General features: G+C 28.3%; 2 protein-coding genes across 2 annotated transcripts in view; one reads left to right on the forward strand and one right to left on the reverse strand.

Moving 5' to 3' along the window:
• The window catches only part of Inx3 (innexin 3), a 52,278-nt gene extending 31,815 nt beyond the window's left edge, over positions 1-20,463 (forward strand). Inside the window, exons 5-7 of the mRNA XM_075380765.1 lie at positions 10,503-10,744; positions 12,502-12,655; positions 18,825-20,463. Coding sequence (XP_075236880.1) covers positions 10,503-10,744; positions 12,502-12,655; positions 18,825-19,013 — 585 coding nt within the window. The 3' untranslated portion in view covers positions 19,014-20,463. The remainder of the gene's footprint in view (positions 1-10,502; positions 10,745-12,501; positions 12,656-18,824) is intronic.
• spg (dedicator of cytokinesis spg) overlaps positions 1-21,784 on the reverse strand; it is a 288,431-nt gene that overhangs the window by 186,131 nt on the left and 80,516 nt on the right. The window lies entirely within an intron of this gene.

Raw genomic sequence — 21,784 nt, forward strand, 5'->3', positions numbered from 1 at the left:
GGAAACGTTTATTAATCGTCTCAGATCGTAGGAGTTTAATTACTTTTTTTTAAGTATACGGTTAATTCGATCGTAAGTTCAAAGCTTGTGAATGGAAATTTTGTAAGAATGAAAAATGCCATGTCTAAAACCAGGATTCAAATTATTTTGTAATACGTTTGAATTCTGGTATCGTGAAACAGCGAGGTAGATTCTAAAGTATTTATTATTGTGATTTTATTTGTAATAAGATCTGTATTTTGACAATGACATCGATTAAATTAAGTTCATCTAAACTGGTAATTTTGCGGATCAAGGGAACACAAAATTTTATATCCTACTTTATTAAATGACGTGTGTGTGTGTGTGTGTGTGTGTGTGTGTGTGTGTGTGTGTGTGTGTGTGTGTGCATCCTTAGCTTAGCACCGGAATGCACTGCGATTCGTTAGTACTTGTCTCGTAGCGGTTGCTGTATACTTTTTATATTATTATATATCGATACGCTGTACTTGTATCGATATATATCGAAGTTGTGGTAAAATTTGGTACTTTGTAACCGGATTCAAACTTTCGGTTGAAAATCACAAATATCTCTAAAACCGTTGCTCCTAGCGCTCTGAAAAAGTTTTTCGACCGTCCGCTCTCAGCGGTACCTGTCGGATGATATTTTCAAGCGCCCCCGAGTCGCCGTTCGTAAATTGCGGAAGGGAATGCGACGGGGTGCCGCTGTAATATCTCGGCAACCGCTAGTCCGATTTTCACGATTCAAACGGCGTATGAATCGGCAGGTCGAGCGCAAACTGTTAAACGCATCAGATACACTTTCGATCTACTGGCTCTTGGCTATCTGGAGATTAAATCGTTTAGCCCTATGTTTTGATCACACTCGCCCACCCTATAACATACAGATCCGATATTTCGCTAAATACGCTCAAACCTGTGCGCTAGCGCGCGGCTGTAAAGTATAAACTTACAAAGACTAAAAAATAGAAAATAATAAAATTATAAAAAAATTTTTTAAAAACCACTCATATTAATCGCGCTAAAAAGTAGAAAAAAAAATGTAAAAAAATTTTTAAAACACCGCTCTTAAATTAAACGGACTAAAATGTAAAAAATAATTTTAGGACGGTATCTCAGAATGGATTTGACAACAAGCTTCGATGGTGATATGTAAGATTATGTGAAAGTCATAGCATCAAATTACAAAATTTCATGTTTCTGCCATTTTTTTTCTTACGCGTGATGAATGACCTAAACGGTGGGGGTGCAAACACGCATAAGAAAAAAATTTATTTTTAATTTGAAGTTATGACTTTCACATAATTTTACATATCACCGTCAAAACTTGTTAAATCCATTCTGAGATACAGTCCTAAAATTATTTTTTACATTTAAGTGCCGTTTTAAAAATTTCTTTACATATTTTTTATATATTTATGCGATTGTTTTTCTTCATAAAATAATAAACTATAACCGAAAAGTAGGCGCCGAGATGTACCGATCGCTAGCGGAAAATTCCGATTCGTTATTATCAATTTCTAATTTAACTTTTGTTATATCAATTTCGGCACGCCCTGCAGTTAGTGATGGTAACGAAATTTTAATAAAAACTGTAATCCGCATTTAAATTCCAGTCAGGCTTTAGTATTTTCCTCTAACTCTATTTCCTAAATACTAGCCTCATGCTTCAGACGTTAAAACCTTTTTTTACAATTTTATTTTAACCGTTATTATGTTTATTAAAAGGAAATAGTTTAAGAGTCATTTAAAAAAACTGCTTTTCAGATTTTCATATCTTAAGTCATAAATCTCACATTATTTTATAATTTACTTTAAAAAAAATGTTATAGAATCTTTTTTTCGTACAAAACAAATTTAAAAGAAAAAAACAATAAGAAAAATGAGTAGTTCTACATATTGTAATCTATAAATCCGACAGCCTGACAATTATTTTTTTTTTTAATCTTAACAAAGTTAATGTTTTTTTTTGTTTTTATTATCAGACAATAAAAGTCAATATGAAAGAAAAATTCCCACAAAAACATAATTTTATGTCGATTTGAATTACCAAATTTACTGCTTCTGATAACTGTTCATAAATAACATTAGTAATAAATCCGAAAAAAATAAAAAAATAGTTTGCAGAATAGAAATTAGTTTTCATGTTATGAACAAGAATGCTTACTTAAGAAAAATTAATAAATAAATGGAAGCAGATTTAAAAAAAAATATATTTGTCTAAGCGTAATTGTCGATTATGAATTTTTTAATTCGAAATAAAAAGGAAAACAATCGACTTTGTAGAAGAGGAACATTCAATAATTAATGAGACGAATTGACGTTGAGAAAAATCTATTAATTCAATGACAATGAAACTTTTTGAGAGTCAAGTCGGCAACCTTGATACGCATTTCATTATATGTTTGATCATAATTAATGTAATATAACCTCTTTTGTTGATTTCAAAATGTTAGCTCCGCTTGAAACGTGTACGCCAGAAGAGCGACATTCAGCGATAAGATTTTTGCTAGCAGAAAGTGTGAAACCGGCAGAAATTTATTCAAGAATTTTGAAAGAGTACGGCGAAAAGTGTTTAAATCGTAGTAACGTGTATAAGCGGGTGGAACGGTTTAATGTAGGCAGAACAAGTGTGACGGATCGATGGCTCTGGAAGACCGGTTGAAGTTTTGACTATAAATGATGTTATTTGTGAAGACAGGCGAGACAAAATCAATCGGATCGCTACTTTTTACGGTATTAGTGTTGGAACCGTGTATTCGATCGTTCGTGAAATGCTGAATTAAATACGATCCAAACGGCAAAGTCTTGAGTGGAAAAATCCAGGTTCGCCCGCCAAAAAAATTCTAAACTCGCACGTCAACCGGTAAGCGATGTTGACGATCTTCTGGGACTCGCAAGGCCCAATTTTTAGCGACTATTTAGAAGAATAATGCATCGTGAACAGCGAGTACTATTCTAACACGCTCCGACAGAAAACGAGATCCACGACGAGGCAAAAACGTAAAGGAACTATCTCAAAGGTGTGAATTCTCTTGTACGACGATGCGCGCCCCTACATCACTCGGAGAACTGGTGTTGCCGCATCCTCCTTACACGTACGGTTCGCCCCGTCTGATTTTCATTTGTTCGTTCCACTCGACGCTTGCGGCAAGAAGTTTAATGTCAACAAAGCGGTACGCTGTATGGTTCATACAGCGACGTGAAGTCTTGTACGCTGCAGGAATCAGAAAGCTTACAGAACGGTAGAACGGTAGAAGTGTAAAAGTCGGTGAAGACTATGTTGAAAAGTAGTGTAAGTTTCATCGTCATTGAATCAATAGTTTTTTGCTCTACGTCGATTTGTCTTGCTAATTATTAAATGTCCCTTTTATTTTGTCTTGAATTAATGAATTTTTGTATTCTAGCCAAACATTCTATCCTCAAAATTTACAAGGACTGGAGAAATTTACAAGATTTATTTCTTGTAATTTTTAACCTATTATTTAGTTTACATATATATCTCTTTTATAAATTCTTTCAAAAAATGAAACGATTTAAAAAAAAATTAATTTAAAAGTAAAAAAAAAAAAATTTTAATTCTTTAAATTTTGACTTTAAGAATGACCAAAAACTATTTTATTTGAAATCTAGAAATATGTATTATTTTTTTGTTTAAGAATACTGACCAATTTTCTTGAATATCTGTGTGAAAATTCTTTAAATATCCAATACCAAGTCACATGATGAAAAAAAAAATTTAAAACGTCTTCAGATTTTCATATTCCGTTGTAGAGAACAAAATATAGAATTTTTAATATTTCTCACTTATTATCTAGAAGAAACTTACAACCAAATCAGTAGAAGAAACTAACTTCACTAAACTAACTTTTTAATAAAATTAAAAAAAATATTTGATAAAAAACAAGGTTTAAAAAAAGAAAAAACATAAATGTTTGATTTGTTTTTGAAGTTGTATGTATATAATAAATTCCTTCTAAATTTTGATAGTCAGGACTCAAATAACACAATGGTGTTATAACTTTCATCTGTTTTTTTTTTTTACCTCGGTAATGTAAATACAATTTTACACTCGTTTTTCGTAATTCATTTTCTATTAAAAATCTTTTTTTGAAACTAAAATATCTGTAATATTTACTTAAATCTTTTTCAGATGTAAATTAATTGACTTTTTATGTCATTTTCCTTATTTAATTTGGACATATCAATGCTGTATACTAGCTGCTTCTTCTTTTCTTTATGATAAAATTAATATTTTCTTCAACAATTACTTTCATTACCTTCTTTGTAATTTATTTTCTATTTACTTAAGATTATTCACATTATTTTGTCAGTACCTGTTGTTTTTTTTTCTAAAACAAAACGGTATAAATGTAATATTGAGGATATCTAACGTCGTAGTATTAACTGATATCAATCCTAATCGGAATCAGTAGCACCGTGACGTACGGCTGGAGTATTTTGAACCAAGGAGCGATCCGATTTATATCTCCAATATGAAATTTACAGACGATAAAAGTTTCTTATACCTTGAACGATTTGCGTCAATCATATGAGCTTGATAAATAATGAAGCAAAAATAAAACAATTTTTTTGCTTTTATCGGGAAAAAAGTGAATTGCAATATACCGTTACCGTGCAATTACAGAAACACTACGTCATACGAATAAGAAAATATAAAACTTATAGACTATCTTTACTATTTATGTATGAAGCAATAATCAGTTGTAGATTTTAAAATTAATTTACGCGATAAAAAGTATCGTACAATAAATAAAACAGTTTTTTGGAAGACTGTTCGACTAAATTAACTTAAAATCATTGCAGGAACAAAAAGTTTTATAAAAAAAAACCAAAGCGCTTAGGAAACAGGCCTGCATTCGATTACAATTTCTTAATTTTAATTTAAAAAAAAATTTACTCGACTGAAGAATCCCTTTCCCTCCCCGACAGGAAATAATTTAGGTATTTATAAGTATAAGATTGAATTTAAATTAAACTTTTGACTTATCCTACTTTATCAGAGATTTCCTGAGAACTTTCAAATACGACAGAAATAAAAAGCGATATATAATGTAAGGACCTTTTTGTCGGCAAAACTGTACTTCTGTAACATTATTTAATACTTTTAAGCACTAAAATAAAAATTTGAGAACAAGGTGTCAGAATTATAAATCACAGTAATTTGATGCGGTAACCGATACTGTTACAGTTTGAACGAGATAACAAGTATTAAGCAAGTTTAATTTAGTAAAATAGTTGCAAAGAATTATTATACGACATAAAAATCAGTCGGTTGCGAAATATAATAAATTAAATTACTTACGACTGTAGTTTCTAATAAATTAATAATATCTTTTCATTTGTTTATCTGAAAGCGTTAAATCTGCACGGCAGTAATAATAAAAAATATTTACTTAAGAATATAATTTTTTTAATAGACATTTATTAAAAGATAAGAGAAAATAACGCGTTACATTATCTTTTAAATGGTTTTGTAAATCTATCAAAAAAGGCTATTTACCGTATAATATTATGTAATAAAAAGATTATAGATCAAAATAAAAATTAAAAAAAATAATTTAAAGGAAAACTATTAAACTAAAATAATAATCGAATAAAATTGTATAACACCGTGTTTTTATTCTTCTCTTAATTTATCGATATTAAAATTTATTTTTATTTAAACCTAGCGCTACTCACAACTCTTATTAATCGAATGTTTTTAACGATTATGAAGTCGGCGAATTTAATATAAAATATATGTGTTATTAATAGGAAATATCATTTTACAGACGCTACTGAATTCTTAAATTATTTATTAACTTAAGAAACACAGGCCTGCGCTCGATTACAATTTCTTAATGAAAAAACACACCGATCTGACTGACATTTGAACTTTCTGCATGAAAGGCAGGCATTCTATTATACACCAAGAGGTATTACGCTACAGTTTTATTTATAAAATATAAATTAATTTTTGTACGCCGTTATTTGATGCGTTACACATTTTAAATATTTCAACTGTTTTGCAGAATCCAGCGCTTGCTTCAATAAATTAAGTTAAATAATACCTCGCTTGAAAATTCTAAACGGGTTGCGGACACTGAAGGTTGTGTAACTTTGAATTATTTATTATTATATTATAAACCGGATACAAAATGAACAAATTTTTAGCTTTGAGCGATTAGTGATCGACGCAAACCGACCAAAGTCTTAAAATTAACGTTCATCGGATCACAATTTGACTTATTTTATCTTTTGATCGGTTACAAGTTAACGTACGGATAATGAAACAAAAATATAATGTTCGGTTCGGTTGTGCATTTTTTAATAGAACCCGTGCAATTGATTTGACTTTTGCTTTCGGTTAATAAAATAGAATCTTTGAGATTTACAAATAACGAGATAATCTTCTTAAGCCCTTTATCTACTTTCTTGGGACAGGAGGTGGATCGATTCTCTTGGTTTCTCTAATGACTGACCGTCGGATTAGGAACCGGAATAGAAGACTCGGCTCTACCCGGAAGGCAACTCAGCCGCTAGTTTGGATTTTTCTGTAACCCGCAGATAGGAAACTGACCTCAGCCGGTTCTACAATCCCCAAAGATTTCTGTCTTGCTAAAGAAATACCCTATCGGCCACGAGAATGTGCAACATGTCATGAGTGGAACAGCACTTATTGGCACTTGCCTAGGGAAGAGAACAACGATAAGAATGCAGGAAAAGAAAGAGAATCAAATCAGTCTGACCGTCTCTGATCGCTGTTGATATCTTTCCATCGCTTTTCTGCTCGCATTCTGAAATTTCATGTCGATGTTTTCAAATATCTTGCATCCATCATTTCCCGGTCTACTTTTTAACACTTCTCGGAAAACTTTTCTTGTTCATCTTTTTTTATTAATTCCTCATACTATAACAAATTGTTCCTTATATTTTGCTCCGACCTATCTGAACCGGCACATCATTTCTAACCTCTCTCTCTTTTTCCTGTTTAACCTCCGGTAACTACCGTTTAGATTTCTTCAGAGGATGATATGTACGAGTGTAAATGAAGTGTAGTCTTGTACATTCTCAGTTCGACCGTTCCTGAGATGTGCGGTTAATTGAAACCCGACCGCCAAAGAACACCGATATCCACGATCTAGTATTCAAATCTGTGTAAAAATCAATGGCTTTACTAGGACTTGAACGCTGTAACTCTCGACTTTCCAAATCAGCTGATTTGGGAAGACGCGTTAACCGCTAGACCAACCCTGATGGGTTTCACCATTTCTAACCTAGCTTGTTTTTATCATACTCTCAGAAATTTTTGACACCCTCGAAAACACTTTCTTTTCTTCTCTTGGTCACTGGTACTTCTAATATATGTTAGAACTCAGGAAAAATTTGTCGTATATAAAACTTCTTTACGTTTCTTCTATACTTTTTCATCGCATAACATTTACCTTGTACTTGGGAAAACCCTTTATTTCCTGCATATTTTTATTCAAAATAGTTTCTTAATTAAAAAAAAAAAAAAAATTACTGTAAAGAAACAACATTAGACAAAAATATGCTTCTATTAAATTCTGTTTAGAATGTAATGTTGTGTTGATCTTTGAAGTTAAAACTGAAATCATAAAAATCCATTTATTGTTATTATTATTAATTTTTTCTCTTAAGGACAGTGTTTGAACGTGAATGTTTCACGATTATGCAATCCTAAGTTGTTTTCTCCTTTTTTTCTCTTCTCAAAATCTCATCATTATTTGACTGAGTTATTGCTTTCTTTGTTCTGTCCTTTATTCCAGTTTTCTTATTTTCTTTCGATTCAAATTTTCTGTTCATATTTCTTCTTTCGCCCGTCGTTTCCCTGTTGATCTCTTCTATTTTGTGGTCCCGACTGGTTTTCCTATCGAGCCATTCACTACATCAAAGATCCTCTTCGTGAGTCTGGTTTTGTTCATTCGCTGTATGTGCCTGTAGAATGTAAATCTGTATTTTCTGATCATGCCTGTGAGCGTGTCTGTTTGTTCATATAATTATTTGGTTTCTTCATCCTTATGCCATCTCTACATACCGTTCCAAAAATTTTTCAAATAATTCTCCGTTCTATTTTTTCTGTTTCTGCAATGCCTGAAGCTCCAATCGTGGAAGTTTCTGATGCATACAGCGCCTCTGGAACCGACCTGTAGTATCTGAGTTTCACCTGACTTGATATACTTCCCTTGTTATAGTGTGACCGCATGAGTCTGTATGCTTTCTGAAGTTTATTATTATTATTACTAATGCCAAATAAGTAAGTAAGTAAGTTCTTCAACAGGTAAGAAGAGCACAATAACCAAAAATTGCTTTTTATTTTTGCCATCGGATAGCTTTAAATTAGTATTTACGTTGTAATTATTATTTATAATATTTTGTATGATATCCGATAATTTCATTATAATTATGTATCTCGCATCTTAAAGCAATATTCTTTGCCAAATTCAGTTATACGTTCACCTATACTATTTAACATGACCTTTTGTAAAGTTTATTTAGCATTTTCTACTAATCACTTTTGTAATTCCATATAGCTTGTCCAAGCTGAATTGGCACAAATCTGATCTAGGTGATGGTTCCCTAGCTATCACGGGACTATAATGTGCTACTTGTGGAAAACATATATATATGGTATAGTAAATTTTACGGTAAACATACAGTATAATTTTTTTATTTATTTTATAGTAATTTTTTAACTTAACAAATTTTTTTATACTAATTTAAGGTATGAATTTTTTAAAAGTATTTCTTATACTAATGTTTATTCCAATCAATAAACAAATTAACATCATGCATTTAAAAGTCATTTTTAGTCTTATATTCATATAAGAAAAATAAATAAATTCATTACAAAATAAAACAATACATATAAATATTTAGCTGACTTATTTTTAAATACATAAAGTAAAAAAACAAATTAAATATATTTATTACCTTGAAATGTAGGTATTTCTTGTTTTTCTGTGTTTTTATAATTGTTTTTACTAGTTCGACAATCCTTTTTTTAATAGACTTTCACACTTTACATTATTATTTCAATATGAATTTTGTTACTAGCACTAGCATAATACAAATAATTAAAGTAAAAAATCACAAAGTTGCCGAATATATAGCACTTCACACACACACTACATGTTTTTGTTTTCTAATCTCCCGTGGAAGATTTGGCTTTCCATACGTCAAGCAATTTGGAACGAATCCCATTTCACCACTGACGTGGATAATTATTATTCATTCTCTTTTTGAAATTGACACAACAAAACGCTCAGATGCATTTGAAGGTTACCAACATTTCTGTTGGCAATGAGAACTTAAAATATAAGTTTCATCGACCTACATGATTGGTTTTCCTTCAACTTTATATTCATCAACTCTATTAAAATACGCAAACCATTTGGACTGAATATCATGTTTTTCATTAAGAATTGCCGTGTTATTTATGATTCTCTTCCATTTGAAGTCCATGCTTAACAAAAGTGTCTGTAAGCTACTCTTTTGCCCATTAAATACACCATCACTTTTTAGTTTTGCGTTTCAAAAACAAATCAGAACGATTTGTATAAAAAGAGATTTAATGATTCATTTGAAAATTTAGAATGACACATCGTACAGTTACTATTTACACAAACCTGAATAAAGAAATTTTTCTTATGTAAGACTCATTGCCTAGGCTAGCATACTGTTGTTTGCCACTCCCAGAACAAAGAGTGAAGAGCCCAGCATAAAACAGTAGGCATCAATCTTGCTTGTTTGGTTAGGATATTTATACAGTAATAAAACTATAAATAAAACTGTCCTAAACACTAATTAGTTGCATAATATTTCATCATATATTTCAGTATCTAATAAAAAAATAAATTATTAATTTAATAATATATAAAAACTCAGGATTAAATAAGTTATTAATAAATATAAGACGTGAATTTGTTTATTGAATGGAATAAACAATAGTCATACTGCACACATACAGTCTTTAATTTAATAGTATTACAAACCCATGCCCGTTAGGCAGCAAGATATACAGATTCATCAGATATGTGCCAATTCGGCTTGGACAAGCTATACCATTTTATTCAGAAATCAATCATTTATGTTCATTTTTAAATAAACATTGGAATATTAAAAAAATAATAAAATATAATGTGAACATTGCATAGCAATATCTATTAATAGGATTACATGTAAAACAAAAACAGAAATTACCGTTAACACTTACAGTGGTATAATAACTTTTGAAAGTAAAAATAGTGAAACAACAGCCATCACCAAAAAGCAATTGAGTGAAAATAAAACAAATTTTTTTATATTGAGAAAAATCAACTATCTGTTAAAAAATTTTAACTACATCAAATGTATTTATTAAATGAAGTACACGGGTAGTGTGATCTCACTTCTGTTTGCAGAACACATAAATGATAATTCAATGCCTAATTTATGCTAATAATTTAATGACTATTTTTTCATAATTAAATTTACAGGTAGGTAATATGTTTTTCATCGATGCATTCCTTGGTGGCACATTTTTTACGTACGGTTTAGATGTCATTCGTTTTGCCGGTCAGAATCAAGAAGTACGTACAGATCCGATGGTAGCAATATTTCCACGAGTTACAAAATGTACATTCCACAAATACGGTCCATCAGGCAGCATACAAAGACATGATGCTCTTTGCGTTCTGGCACTCAACATATTGAATGAAAAAATCTACATTTTCTTATGGTGTGTACTTTTTTTTATGTATAATATTAATTTTCAAACTTTTAACCCACGATATCCATATATATTAAAAGAATTTTTTGTGTTTCTATTGAAACAATCGTATCGAGTCATTTTTATTATATTAAAAGGTTTACCTTGAGTAAAGTGTCTTAACAATTACAATTTTTAATGGCATCATCACTAGCCAAAGAATTACAATCATTTTATTCTTTCTAAGTAATTATTTAAATTCTTCATCCCAAGGATTTCAATAGACGAGAAAATCAACTATCTGTTAAAAAAATTCAATTACATCCGGTGTATATATTAATTAAATGAAGTACAAAGAAGTGGTGATCATTCGGGATCATCATTTGTTGGAAGAGAAGAGCTTGGGAAATTTCTTTTTTAGCATTTATTCATTAAAGATAATTTTCTTTGTGTAAGATCAAAGAAAAAAAAATTAAATATGCGAGTAAACTTTGGACGAGCTTTGACGACACCCCTATTGTGCATTAATTTTTTGAAAAATAAAAATTAGTTTTTCATTAAAATTTAGAATAAATTATTTAATTTTATTCAAAATGTGTTATTTGTGGGTTTCAAAATGTTCTTTAATTTATTTAAAAATTATTTTATACTTTAAAAATATTCAAATATATTGGAGATATTGGAGAAAGGTAATAATCAGTCTCCTAGAACTGCCAATGCACTACCTTGAATGTATTCTATTGATTTCAAAATAAATATTATTCTACTCTTTCAATCAGTATGATGTATGTGTGAGTATATATTAACTTTTTGAAAATTCAAATAATTCATCAACATATTGACTGAGCTAATTAAATTTAAAAAAACCAACAGCTTAACCACCAAACACATTAACAGAAAAACCTAAAAAAAAACACTAACAGTTGACTTTCGCAGGATCCCAAATCATCAGTCACTACACAATTCTATAATTACATTGGCAAATAATAAAAAACAAATAAAAACTTAAAAATTCAGAAAACAATTACTCTAACAACCACAAAATTTGTAATAACAACTGCCATTACAAATGGCAGTGGGGATGTGTTGTTAGGTTAGAGGTATTACTTTTTTTAGTTTTTCTGTTACTGTGATTGGTAGTTGCTTTTTGAATAATGATGTATACCTTTGTGTGTATATATATATATATAGTAAAAAAACTCTTTATTATAATTAACAATAATCTTATTTCTTTTAAACACTTTTTTTATTTATTTGCTGAATTCTTTGACCTTGATCCCAATCTGCAGTTGATAAAATATCCAAATAGTGTTTCTTTTTAAAAAAAAAATAAAATACAAAAATAGTTTTTACAAATAGTAGTTACAAATAGTTTTTTTTATTTTTTATTCTTTTAAGTATATACCACTAGCCATTAATATATGTTCTTTAAAACGGCACGTCATGATATATAAATATATATTTGTAAATAGCTAATTGTATCCTAACAGCAGAATATAGTTATTTTTTTAAATAATTTTCATTTACTGATTTTATAATTTTTTTCTTTTCTCTATATTAAGTCGAGTCTCTATCTTAGAGACTCTGCTTCGTCAATTTTTTTGAAAAATAAATATTGGTTTAAAAATATATTTGAAAAACAAAAATATGGAGATACATGTACCAACTGAGTTGCAAATTTATATCAGTCACTCTATATATATATATATATATATATATCTGATATAAATCAGATATTTTCATTATCTGATAATAATTAAGAGAAGAAATTGATTTCTTGTTTTTAGGTTTTGGTTTATAATATTGGCAGTACTGTCAGGCTTGGCGCTGGTTTATAGTTCAGCTGTTGTACTTTTGCCATCAATAAGAGAAACTATTTTACTCAGACGATTCCGTTTTGGTACCCCTGCAGGAGTCTCAGCTCTAATACGAAAGACTCAGGTAAATATTGATGATTCTTTATACTAATTTATATATACAAATATTTTATTTATTTATTATATCGCAAAGTGATTTTTTTTTAAATTTCTAAGAAATATTATACATTACATCTAAAAGTAAATCTTTTTATAATACTTGTTTTTTGCTTTTTCACTGGGTATTTCAATAGTTCTTCAAAAATTTAAACCCTTCTTTACCTATATTTGTACAAAAAAAGTCATATTGGTTTTTCTTGCACAACTGATTACATAAAACATTCTCCGCTTAACGAAATGTATAATGTTAGCTTTTATCTGTAGGTTTTAACAGTGCTATCTGCCCTCGTGTTTTTCAGTATGCTCTCAACTAGAATTTTAATACTGTAATAGTAAATTCTCTGAAGTTGTAATTTTTTAAAGAGTAGATATTTTCACATCATTAATTAAAAATGAAAAATAAATGAAGGATCACAAACACCAGAAAAACAGTTACATAACCTTTGTGGATGCATTTATCTTTAATGTACACACACAAGGTATCATATGGTTATACATTCATCTATTTCAAAATTATGAAGTAACATACTTTTCTTCTAACGTACATACATATATATATAAAATTGTTCCCTATTATTTTTTTATTTTATTTATTTTTCTAACTAAGAACAGGCTGTTGTCCGATCACAATTTCATATATATTGAAATTTATATCATAAAAATCAATAACTGAACAGCATAATGGGAAAATAAACTATTTCTATAAAATTTTTAGCCGCAAAGATATAATAACAAACTAATTAGTTAGTTGAACAGAATACCATATGAAAAATTATTTATACATTTTAATAAAATTCATATAACTGTCAACCAATCGGAAGGGTTTCATTAAAAAAATACATATTTAGTGAAAACTAATTATTAATTTTAAATATTTTTTAAAAAAATAGGTTTATTGAAGATTTTCTTGTTACATCTAACAGTTATCTTAGATTCTTGTATAGTTTGATTGCATGATATGACGTAAAATAACCGATAGATGTAACATAAATATTTAAAATAGATAAGAGTCTTAAATGTTTATAATTTGATTCTCGTTGAACCTTTTTAAAAATTTAATAAATTAACATTAATAGTTCAATAAATTTCAACATAAGACTGTTAAATAATATATTTACTTTTTTAATCCGGTTTATAAACGCATCATGTTTTTTTAAAAAAAAAAAGTTTATTGAACTACAAGCTTCTTTAGTGAAAGGAATTAAATTAATATGTGGCTTTCCTTTAATAATCATTTAATTAATCTATTTTATACCAATGCAACTAGTTTTCCACAATTCAACGAACAGTTTACAATTAAATTTGATATAAATTCATCAGTGAAATAGTGAATGTGTTTCCAAAACGAGTAAAACACAACTACATAATTCGTCAGCTATATACTTTTAGTTTTAATTATTATCTATTTTATTTTTATACTTTATAAAATTTTTTAGAAAACAAATTTTTTCTTGCAAAAAAATATAATCATAAAGTGAATGTACTAGTTTACAGGATTGTTTAAATTATAAAAACTTATGTACAAATCTGTGTAAATAGTTTGATGGATTTAACCGTAATATTGTACAATAAAAAAAAATTATATATTTGACTTATTAATCGTGTTATTTTGTCTAATTTTATTACATAATAAACTTGTGCAATTTATTTTATTTATACTTGTGCAATTGTGTGTTTTATAATCATTAATAACAATAATAATAGTAAAGCCTGTATCTTGCTACCAGTCTAAACAAGTATTTTCCATTAAATTTAATATATATTGAGGGGCGTTGCTAGTGTCCCCATCTGGCAAGTATGACAACTTGACAGAGATGCGACAACGCTATCTCTATAATCTTTAAAATAGGGGTTCTCAACACCTTGTGTACCTTAAAATTCATTTTATTAAATAAATAAGAATGATTTTGGATATATGAATTGTGTTTAAGAATCCTGAATGAAAATTTAATCTCACGCACAAAACAATGTTTCGATTAGCATTCTTGTTTTTTGCTGTATTAAATGTATTTTGAGTGCATTAAAGAACCATAGTAACTATTTCAAAAATATTCAGACTTCGGAAGTGGTTCGACTGCGATCAGCTGATCCTGATCAGTTAAGAACGACTCAACCAATTTTCATCAAATTTTAGCATGCATATCTACAATTCTATGTGACTGATGTAGTTTGTAGATTTCTGAGCCTCAAAATTTTAGATACCGGCATATACAGAAGGGATCTGAAAAAATGTACTCGCTGTTTGCTAGTCGATACATGTCATTTTTGACGATTTCCCAGAGGTAAAAGTCCAAAGGTGTCAAATCATAAGACCGAGGTGGGTACTCAACAGCACCTCTTTGATCCACCCGCTGTCCAGATAGAGTTTCATTGAGGTACAACTTGACATCTTGATGGTAGTAAGGCGGTGTTCTATCTTGTTGCATGTAAAAAAGTTCATCACCATACAGATTTTGGATGAGAGGCAAAATCCTTGTCTGAAGCATATCAAAATGCCTCGCCACTTACAGTATCCCCGAAGAAGAAGGGACCGATCAAACCACGCATTGATAGACCACACCACACAGTAACCCCTCATAGATTCACTGCCCTGTCCACATGAGCTGAGGATTTTCAAGAGCCCAGTAGACACCAATTGTGACATTTCACAATACCGTTAAGTTTGAATTGCGCCTCATCAGTCCACACAAACTTCCCTGAAAATTCCTCATCTTCGCCAAACGTATGCTGAAACTCGACTGTCTTCTGCAGCACTAGTTAATATGACTGGCTTGTTCCACCATGTTGCTAAGGCATAAATTGCTAGCTTTCCCTACCACGACAAATTTAAAACCTTACACAACACTACACATTAGATTAGTGAATGCAAGCCTTTTGTTTAGATATTATTTAATTACAAACAATGAGTACATTTTTCGAACTCCTCTGTGTACATAAAACTCAACCCGTCAAGTATTTTTCATGATTTATTTAATATTTATATTGCACAATGTTTATGTATACAATTACACTTTTTCAAAACAGAAATTTGTCTTCAGATTGATTTTCAAAACAAATAATCATATTTTTTTTACAAAAAAGATTATTTAGGAGCAAGTAGCACTTTATATACGTGGAACTCTATGGACAATTCAATCTTCAACTCTTTACAAAAGATGAAATCAAAACACATTCTGCCAAGCTTAAACTTTCTCATTTGATGACTTTCCTACTATATGAAGTTTCTTTTAAAATTCAATACAAGATTTTTTTTTCTACATACAACTCTACGCTTAAACATATTTACGTTGAGCTGATGTTTTTGCAAACCATTTATATATTAGATCTCAACAAAAGAGATACGATGAACAATATGTATCGGAAGTTATTTTTAAATAGTATTCTTAATAGTGTTTTGTATCTTACTGAATTCATCATCTAGGATTGATCATAGGATAAAAAGAAACAATATGTTTTGTATTAAAATGGGGTCCCGATAGAAAAATGGAATCGACCAAATATAACCCGCATCATTAGTCGATTTATTTCTATCAAAAACACTTGGGACTTTGACCGGTCTGCCGGTCAAGTACGGATAGAACCTGCTTTGAGACTCAATTGACGTGAATAAAGTGCATAAATCTACTTCCTGTCACAGTTAAGTACTAGTGTTTACCATAGACAAACTGACAGGATAGAAATCACACACTTATTTAAACTAATTAGAAATATTTTTCAAAAAAGGAGTTCTTAAGTTGAATCATATCAATGATTATAAAAAGAATCACTGGTACTCTTTTTCATAAAATTTTAAACAATAAACCTTTTGTTATACAATAGATTTCTATAATAATAATTTCATAAATAAATAAATAAACATAAAATGCTAGTAAAAATGTAAAATTATATATATATAATGTGGCCAATTATTTTTTAATAAAATATTTCACTCATTGATAATTATGTAACGTAGCAGAACATCCATATTTATGCATGTAATTTTAATGCAATTTATACATAAATGTGTACATTATGCACAGCAATTGACTTCATTAAGATAGATTATTTAATCATTAATTAAGACATTTATGTATTAATTAATTTATGTATTATTTTATTTAGTCAAAGAATGAACGGTAGTGAACTTGCAGCAATATGATCTATTCATAATGTAAATGATTACTTTACATCATTTTCATGCATTTTATTTCTTACTAATCTTAATATACATGCCCTAATTTGAAATTTTTGTAAATTATTTCAGTTTTATTTGGTATCCATTTTTAATATTTTGTGGTAAAATTACTGGAACATACTAAAACATTACTAGTGATAATTATATGTACCCCAATTTTAAGTCTCATGTAGGAAAGTGTGCCTTGTATTCATTTTTTTTTTTTAAAGAAAAATTCAACCTATTTCTTTTTTAATAGACATTTAATTAACTCTTTCAGTCAATCTCCAGGTGGAGCGGTAAGAACTCTACCTTTTATCTGCAGGTTCCAGGTTTGAATCTGAGTCAGGCATGATATTTTTCACTCACAAAAAATTTTCATATCTCATACCTCTAGTAAATTAGTATTGGAAAAGGAATCGGTAGTAAAAATTCTATGCTATCATACTTATCTAACCCCAGAAAACTGGGGAAGCAGCCAAGAAACAAAAAATAAAAAAATAATACTCCTAATACATGTTTTGACATAATTTATCAAAAATTAACTCCAATAATAGTTACTTTACAAACAAATTTGTGTGTTTCAAGTGTTAAATGTTACGTGATTTGTTTACTGTTTATAGTAATATCAATTGTGGCCAATTTCAAAATATATCATAATTATTAAATGACTTCTACGCCTATGTATGTTTCTATCTCAAATATCATCTCGTGGGATTTCCTCAGAAGTAAAAACAAATTTTTAGGAAACAAATATGAGCTTTCAGATCTTTGTTCAGTTCTCATGCGTATGAATCATGTTGGCCAAATCTAGTAAATTAAAAAAGAATCACAATCTCTTTTAAAACATAAATAAAAATTCAACTCCCTCACCTTTGCTGTTTATATTTATTAACATTTATTTAAACCTAAACCCTGAATCCATTACTGTTATCAACTCCCATAGCCAGTCTATTGTGGCTAATGCGACCTTACCTCAGACGCTGCTACTGACTGTCTTAGAAGCCACCTTATTAAAAAATCCTTTTCAGATCTCCAGTAGAGTTATCTCTAGATAATGACTTTAAATGAGTATTAAATATGTATGTTTGAATTTAAAAATGAGACTGAATTATCTAAAATGTTACATTTAAGAGTATGCAATCTTGGCCAAAATACGAACAAAAAAGCCACTTATTCTTAAAAAAAAAATTCACTTCTAATAAACGAGAAAACAGAGCTGTTTTTGTGTAACTTAACATGATATTTGACTTAAGAGAAATACCAAATTATGTTCCTATTACCTAACCATTTAAAAAATATTATCTTTTATAGAAACAATATGACTGTCAATGAATTTTTAAAATTTCCAATTAAAAGAAAACCTTAATTTTCTGCACCTGATTTAAAATTTACATAAATACGTGTTAAAATAATTTTCATTAACATCTTTTGAATTGCGATTTATTTTAGATATTTTTATATAATTACTTAAAAAATTATTCCATTTATAATTTAAATTATTAAAATAGACTTTAATCAACTTTTTTCTTATATTATAATCAATAGTACATTTTGTGATGTTGCTCTGATGAAATTTAAAAAAAATCTAGAGCCATCAAAGCATATTTCAGGGTATTTTTTTATTTATTTATGGAGTAACATGTTCCTGACATGAACAATATAATGTAAATAAAATATATTACGTACTAATCAAAATAAATGATTTATTTTATTCAATTTTTCAAAATTGAATAGTTTTTCAAACCAACAAGTCAGGGATGAAGCTTATCTAACTTAAGAAGTTTATTTTATTTATCTAAGATATTTTAGATGTCTTGTTAAATATTAAATATAGTAATTAGTAATACGCTTCATATTACTCTTTTGTATTTAAATTATTTCCCTTATTCTACAAATAAGATTAATCTAAGCTTAACTATATTCTGGGTAATCCTAAAATAAGTATATAAAGATGTAGCTCAAGTTTTTACTATTACAGGTTGGAGATTTCTTACTGTTACATTTTATGGGACAAAACATGAACATGATGATGTTTGGAGAACTGTTAGATGAAATAAGTCGTAAATTACATCTTGGCAATAACATACCGACGGCACCATCGACATTGGAATTATCACCGATTTATCCATCAGATAAATTACGATTACATAAGGAGACTGAGGCTTGAAATTAAAGCATCGTAATTATGAAATTAGAAGAGAAAACAAAATAAATAAAAAAAAAGGAAAAGTAATTAGTAAATAAGATATTAATTAGCCTGCCATTATTATTATTACTATAATAAAGTAATATATTTAGAAATAATAAGCTTTTTTACATTATTATAAAAAATATTAGACAACTTTAGAAAAATCATTAATTCCAGTATATATATATATATATATATATACACACACCTAGAATACAGATATAACCTGGATTACAGGTATATTATTTTCCTGGATTATAGCTAACAAAAGTTATATGTATAAATTGTGAAATAGATATATATATAAAAATACATTCCCCTTATTATGTGATATTTTAAAAAAGTAAAGAAATAATTCATAAATAGTTGTATTACATTCCTTTTGAAAATGTCACAAAATTTATAATCAAATACATGAATATACACTTCTGCACGTGCTTAATGCGTATACAAAGATATTTTAATCAGAAATATCAAAAGGGCAATTTTTCTTAGAACCTTTCGCTAGATTATAATTTTATGTACTATATTTTACCGAATACAGAGTAATGTCAACTATAAGGTAACTATTACTTTTCAATACCTAAACAAAAATACAAAACAAAATGCACCAAAACTCTTCAACATTTATTTGTCAACACTATTCTTAAGCTACTAATGACTTCTTAGTTCATTAAATCCCATTTTATAAACCCTTACTACAATTTATCTTGATCGAAAATATTTTCTAAAGTAACAAATCAGGACAGTTTACATCAACAAGTAATCGTATATAAGATTTTTCATTTCCAAGAGTTCTTACAATAATAAACTTTTTCCTATTTTTATTCACGTTTAAATTACTAGGAATCGATCAGCATTACTAATCTGATTAAAGAAAACATGCATTTGTTTTCTTTGGGCTAATTCTATGAACTGAATAATTTATACTTCATACACCTCTACTGATAAAAGCTCACTTTAAAATTATTTACTATGATATCGAACAAAATGCAATCTCTTATTTTTCTTTGCGTGGCTTCTCTAGTTATTAGAAATCTTTTATATCTCATTTCAATTATATAATTCATTACTGATAGCTATTTCATTATTTTTTTTGATCGATTCTACAAGATTGCAAACAAAGGTGCTGGGAATTGCTATCATTCATTTGGTGGTTTTTTTCTATATATATGATGAATTAGATGAGTAAATTTATGAATTTTTGTTAAATTCAAGATTGGGGTTTAATTTTATATACATCAAACAAATCTCAATTTTATGAACATTACTGGTTCAACGTTATATTATATAAATTACTTAAATATTTAATAAAAGATGGCTCCTGATTTTCAAGCAGCAGTTTTTTTTTTTTTTTATATAAAAAACTCTCAACTTACGTTCAAGCAAATGTGGTATATAATAAAAAAAAAATGTTAAAGACATTATTGCTGGGAATCAACAGTGTACTCCGGCCTAATAAAAAGTTCTCGTTATAATTTATTCAAATGATGAAAGTAATTTTAGTAATAATCATTTTTACAAATATTATTTTTTTTATTTTTGTAGAAGCGTGTAATTATTTGAATAATTATTTAACTTAATCAAAAGAAATACATTTCAATTTTTTCTATACGCAAAAAAGAAACGGTACAATGTTAAATATATAACAAAGTATTAATTTTTAAACATTTCTTCACTAAAATTAATTTTTTTGCAAATTATAAACTGAATTTACAAATATATATATATATATATATGAATGAAAAAATTCTATTTTTTCATTTCATTTAGAAAAAGTTCTTATAAGAATCATTAATATTATTTAAAGAACTAGCAAACAGTAATATGTTCCATCAATAAACTGTTTAGTTTTGTTATTTTATTTACTGGTTTGGATTAAACACAGTATATTTGTAATAAATAAATGAAACTGATTTACTAAAGATAATTAAATTATGTATTTCATGGATGGATGTTCACATTAGTCATTCTTCTAATGAATTACTCAAATTTGTGTATTTATACTAATGAAAAATTCTACGGTAGAAAATTAAAAACTAAAATCGTTCATTTCTGTAGCAATAATTAAAAAACAAAACAAATTTTTACAAATACCATAATCATATTGTGACAGATCTTCTGTTTATTTCAGGATGAGAAAGTTCTCTAATAAAATTGTTTATATAATAAGAGTAGCTGTGTCGGTCCCTTTCAAAAATAAATAATTTTTTTTTAAATGAGTTATTTTTGTAAATTTCTGTAAATCACTTATACGTGCACTCCATTCTGGTGTTGTTTTAATTTCTGTAACTTTCAAAAATGAGTGTACTCAATCTGGTTTCAATAATGTTTTCGTTACTTTAAATTCGAAAACAATAATTTCTGATGACATGAAATAAAAAAAAATAATCACATAAAGAAACTGTAGCTAGATAAAACCGGTTTCGATTCACGAAAGGTTTTACACCCGATATGGTAATGTTTAAAAAAAAAAATTTAGATGTTTACGATTATTCTAAATGATAAATAATTAAACAGAACATTTTTACACAACCAAAATATTGATGTTTAATAAAGCTAAATTTTTGTATATAAATAAGTTATCGTTATAAAAAATGTACTGAAGAGAAATAAGTTCCATTAACTAATTAATTTAAGACTGAAATGTTATTTAATATAAAAAAGAAAAGATATTAAAAATGTTAATTATAATTGTACTTTTTAGTAATCAATTTAACACTAACAATAAATATTAACTGTTGATATAT

Source organism: Lycorma delicatula, chromosome 12 (genome assembly GCF_047948215.1).
Source record: "Lycorma delicatula isolate Av1 chromosome 12, ASM4794821v1, whole genome shotgun sequence".
Lineage (NCBI taxonomy): Eukaryota > Metazoa > Arthropoda > Insecta > Hemiptera > Fulgoridae > Lycorma > Lycorma delicatula.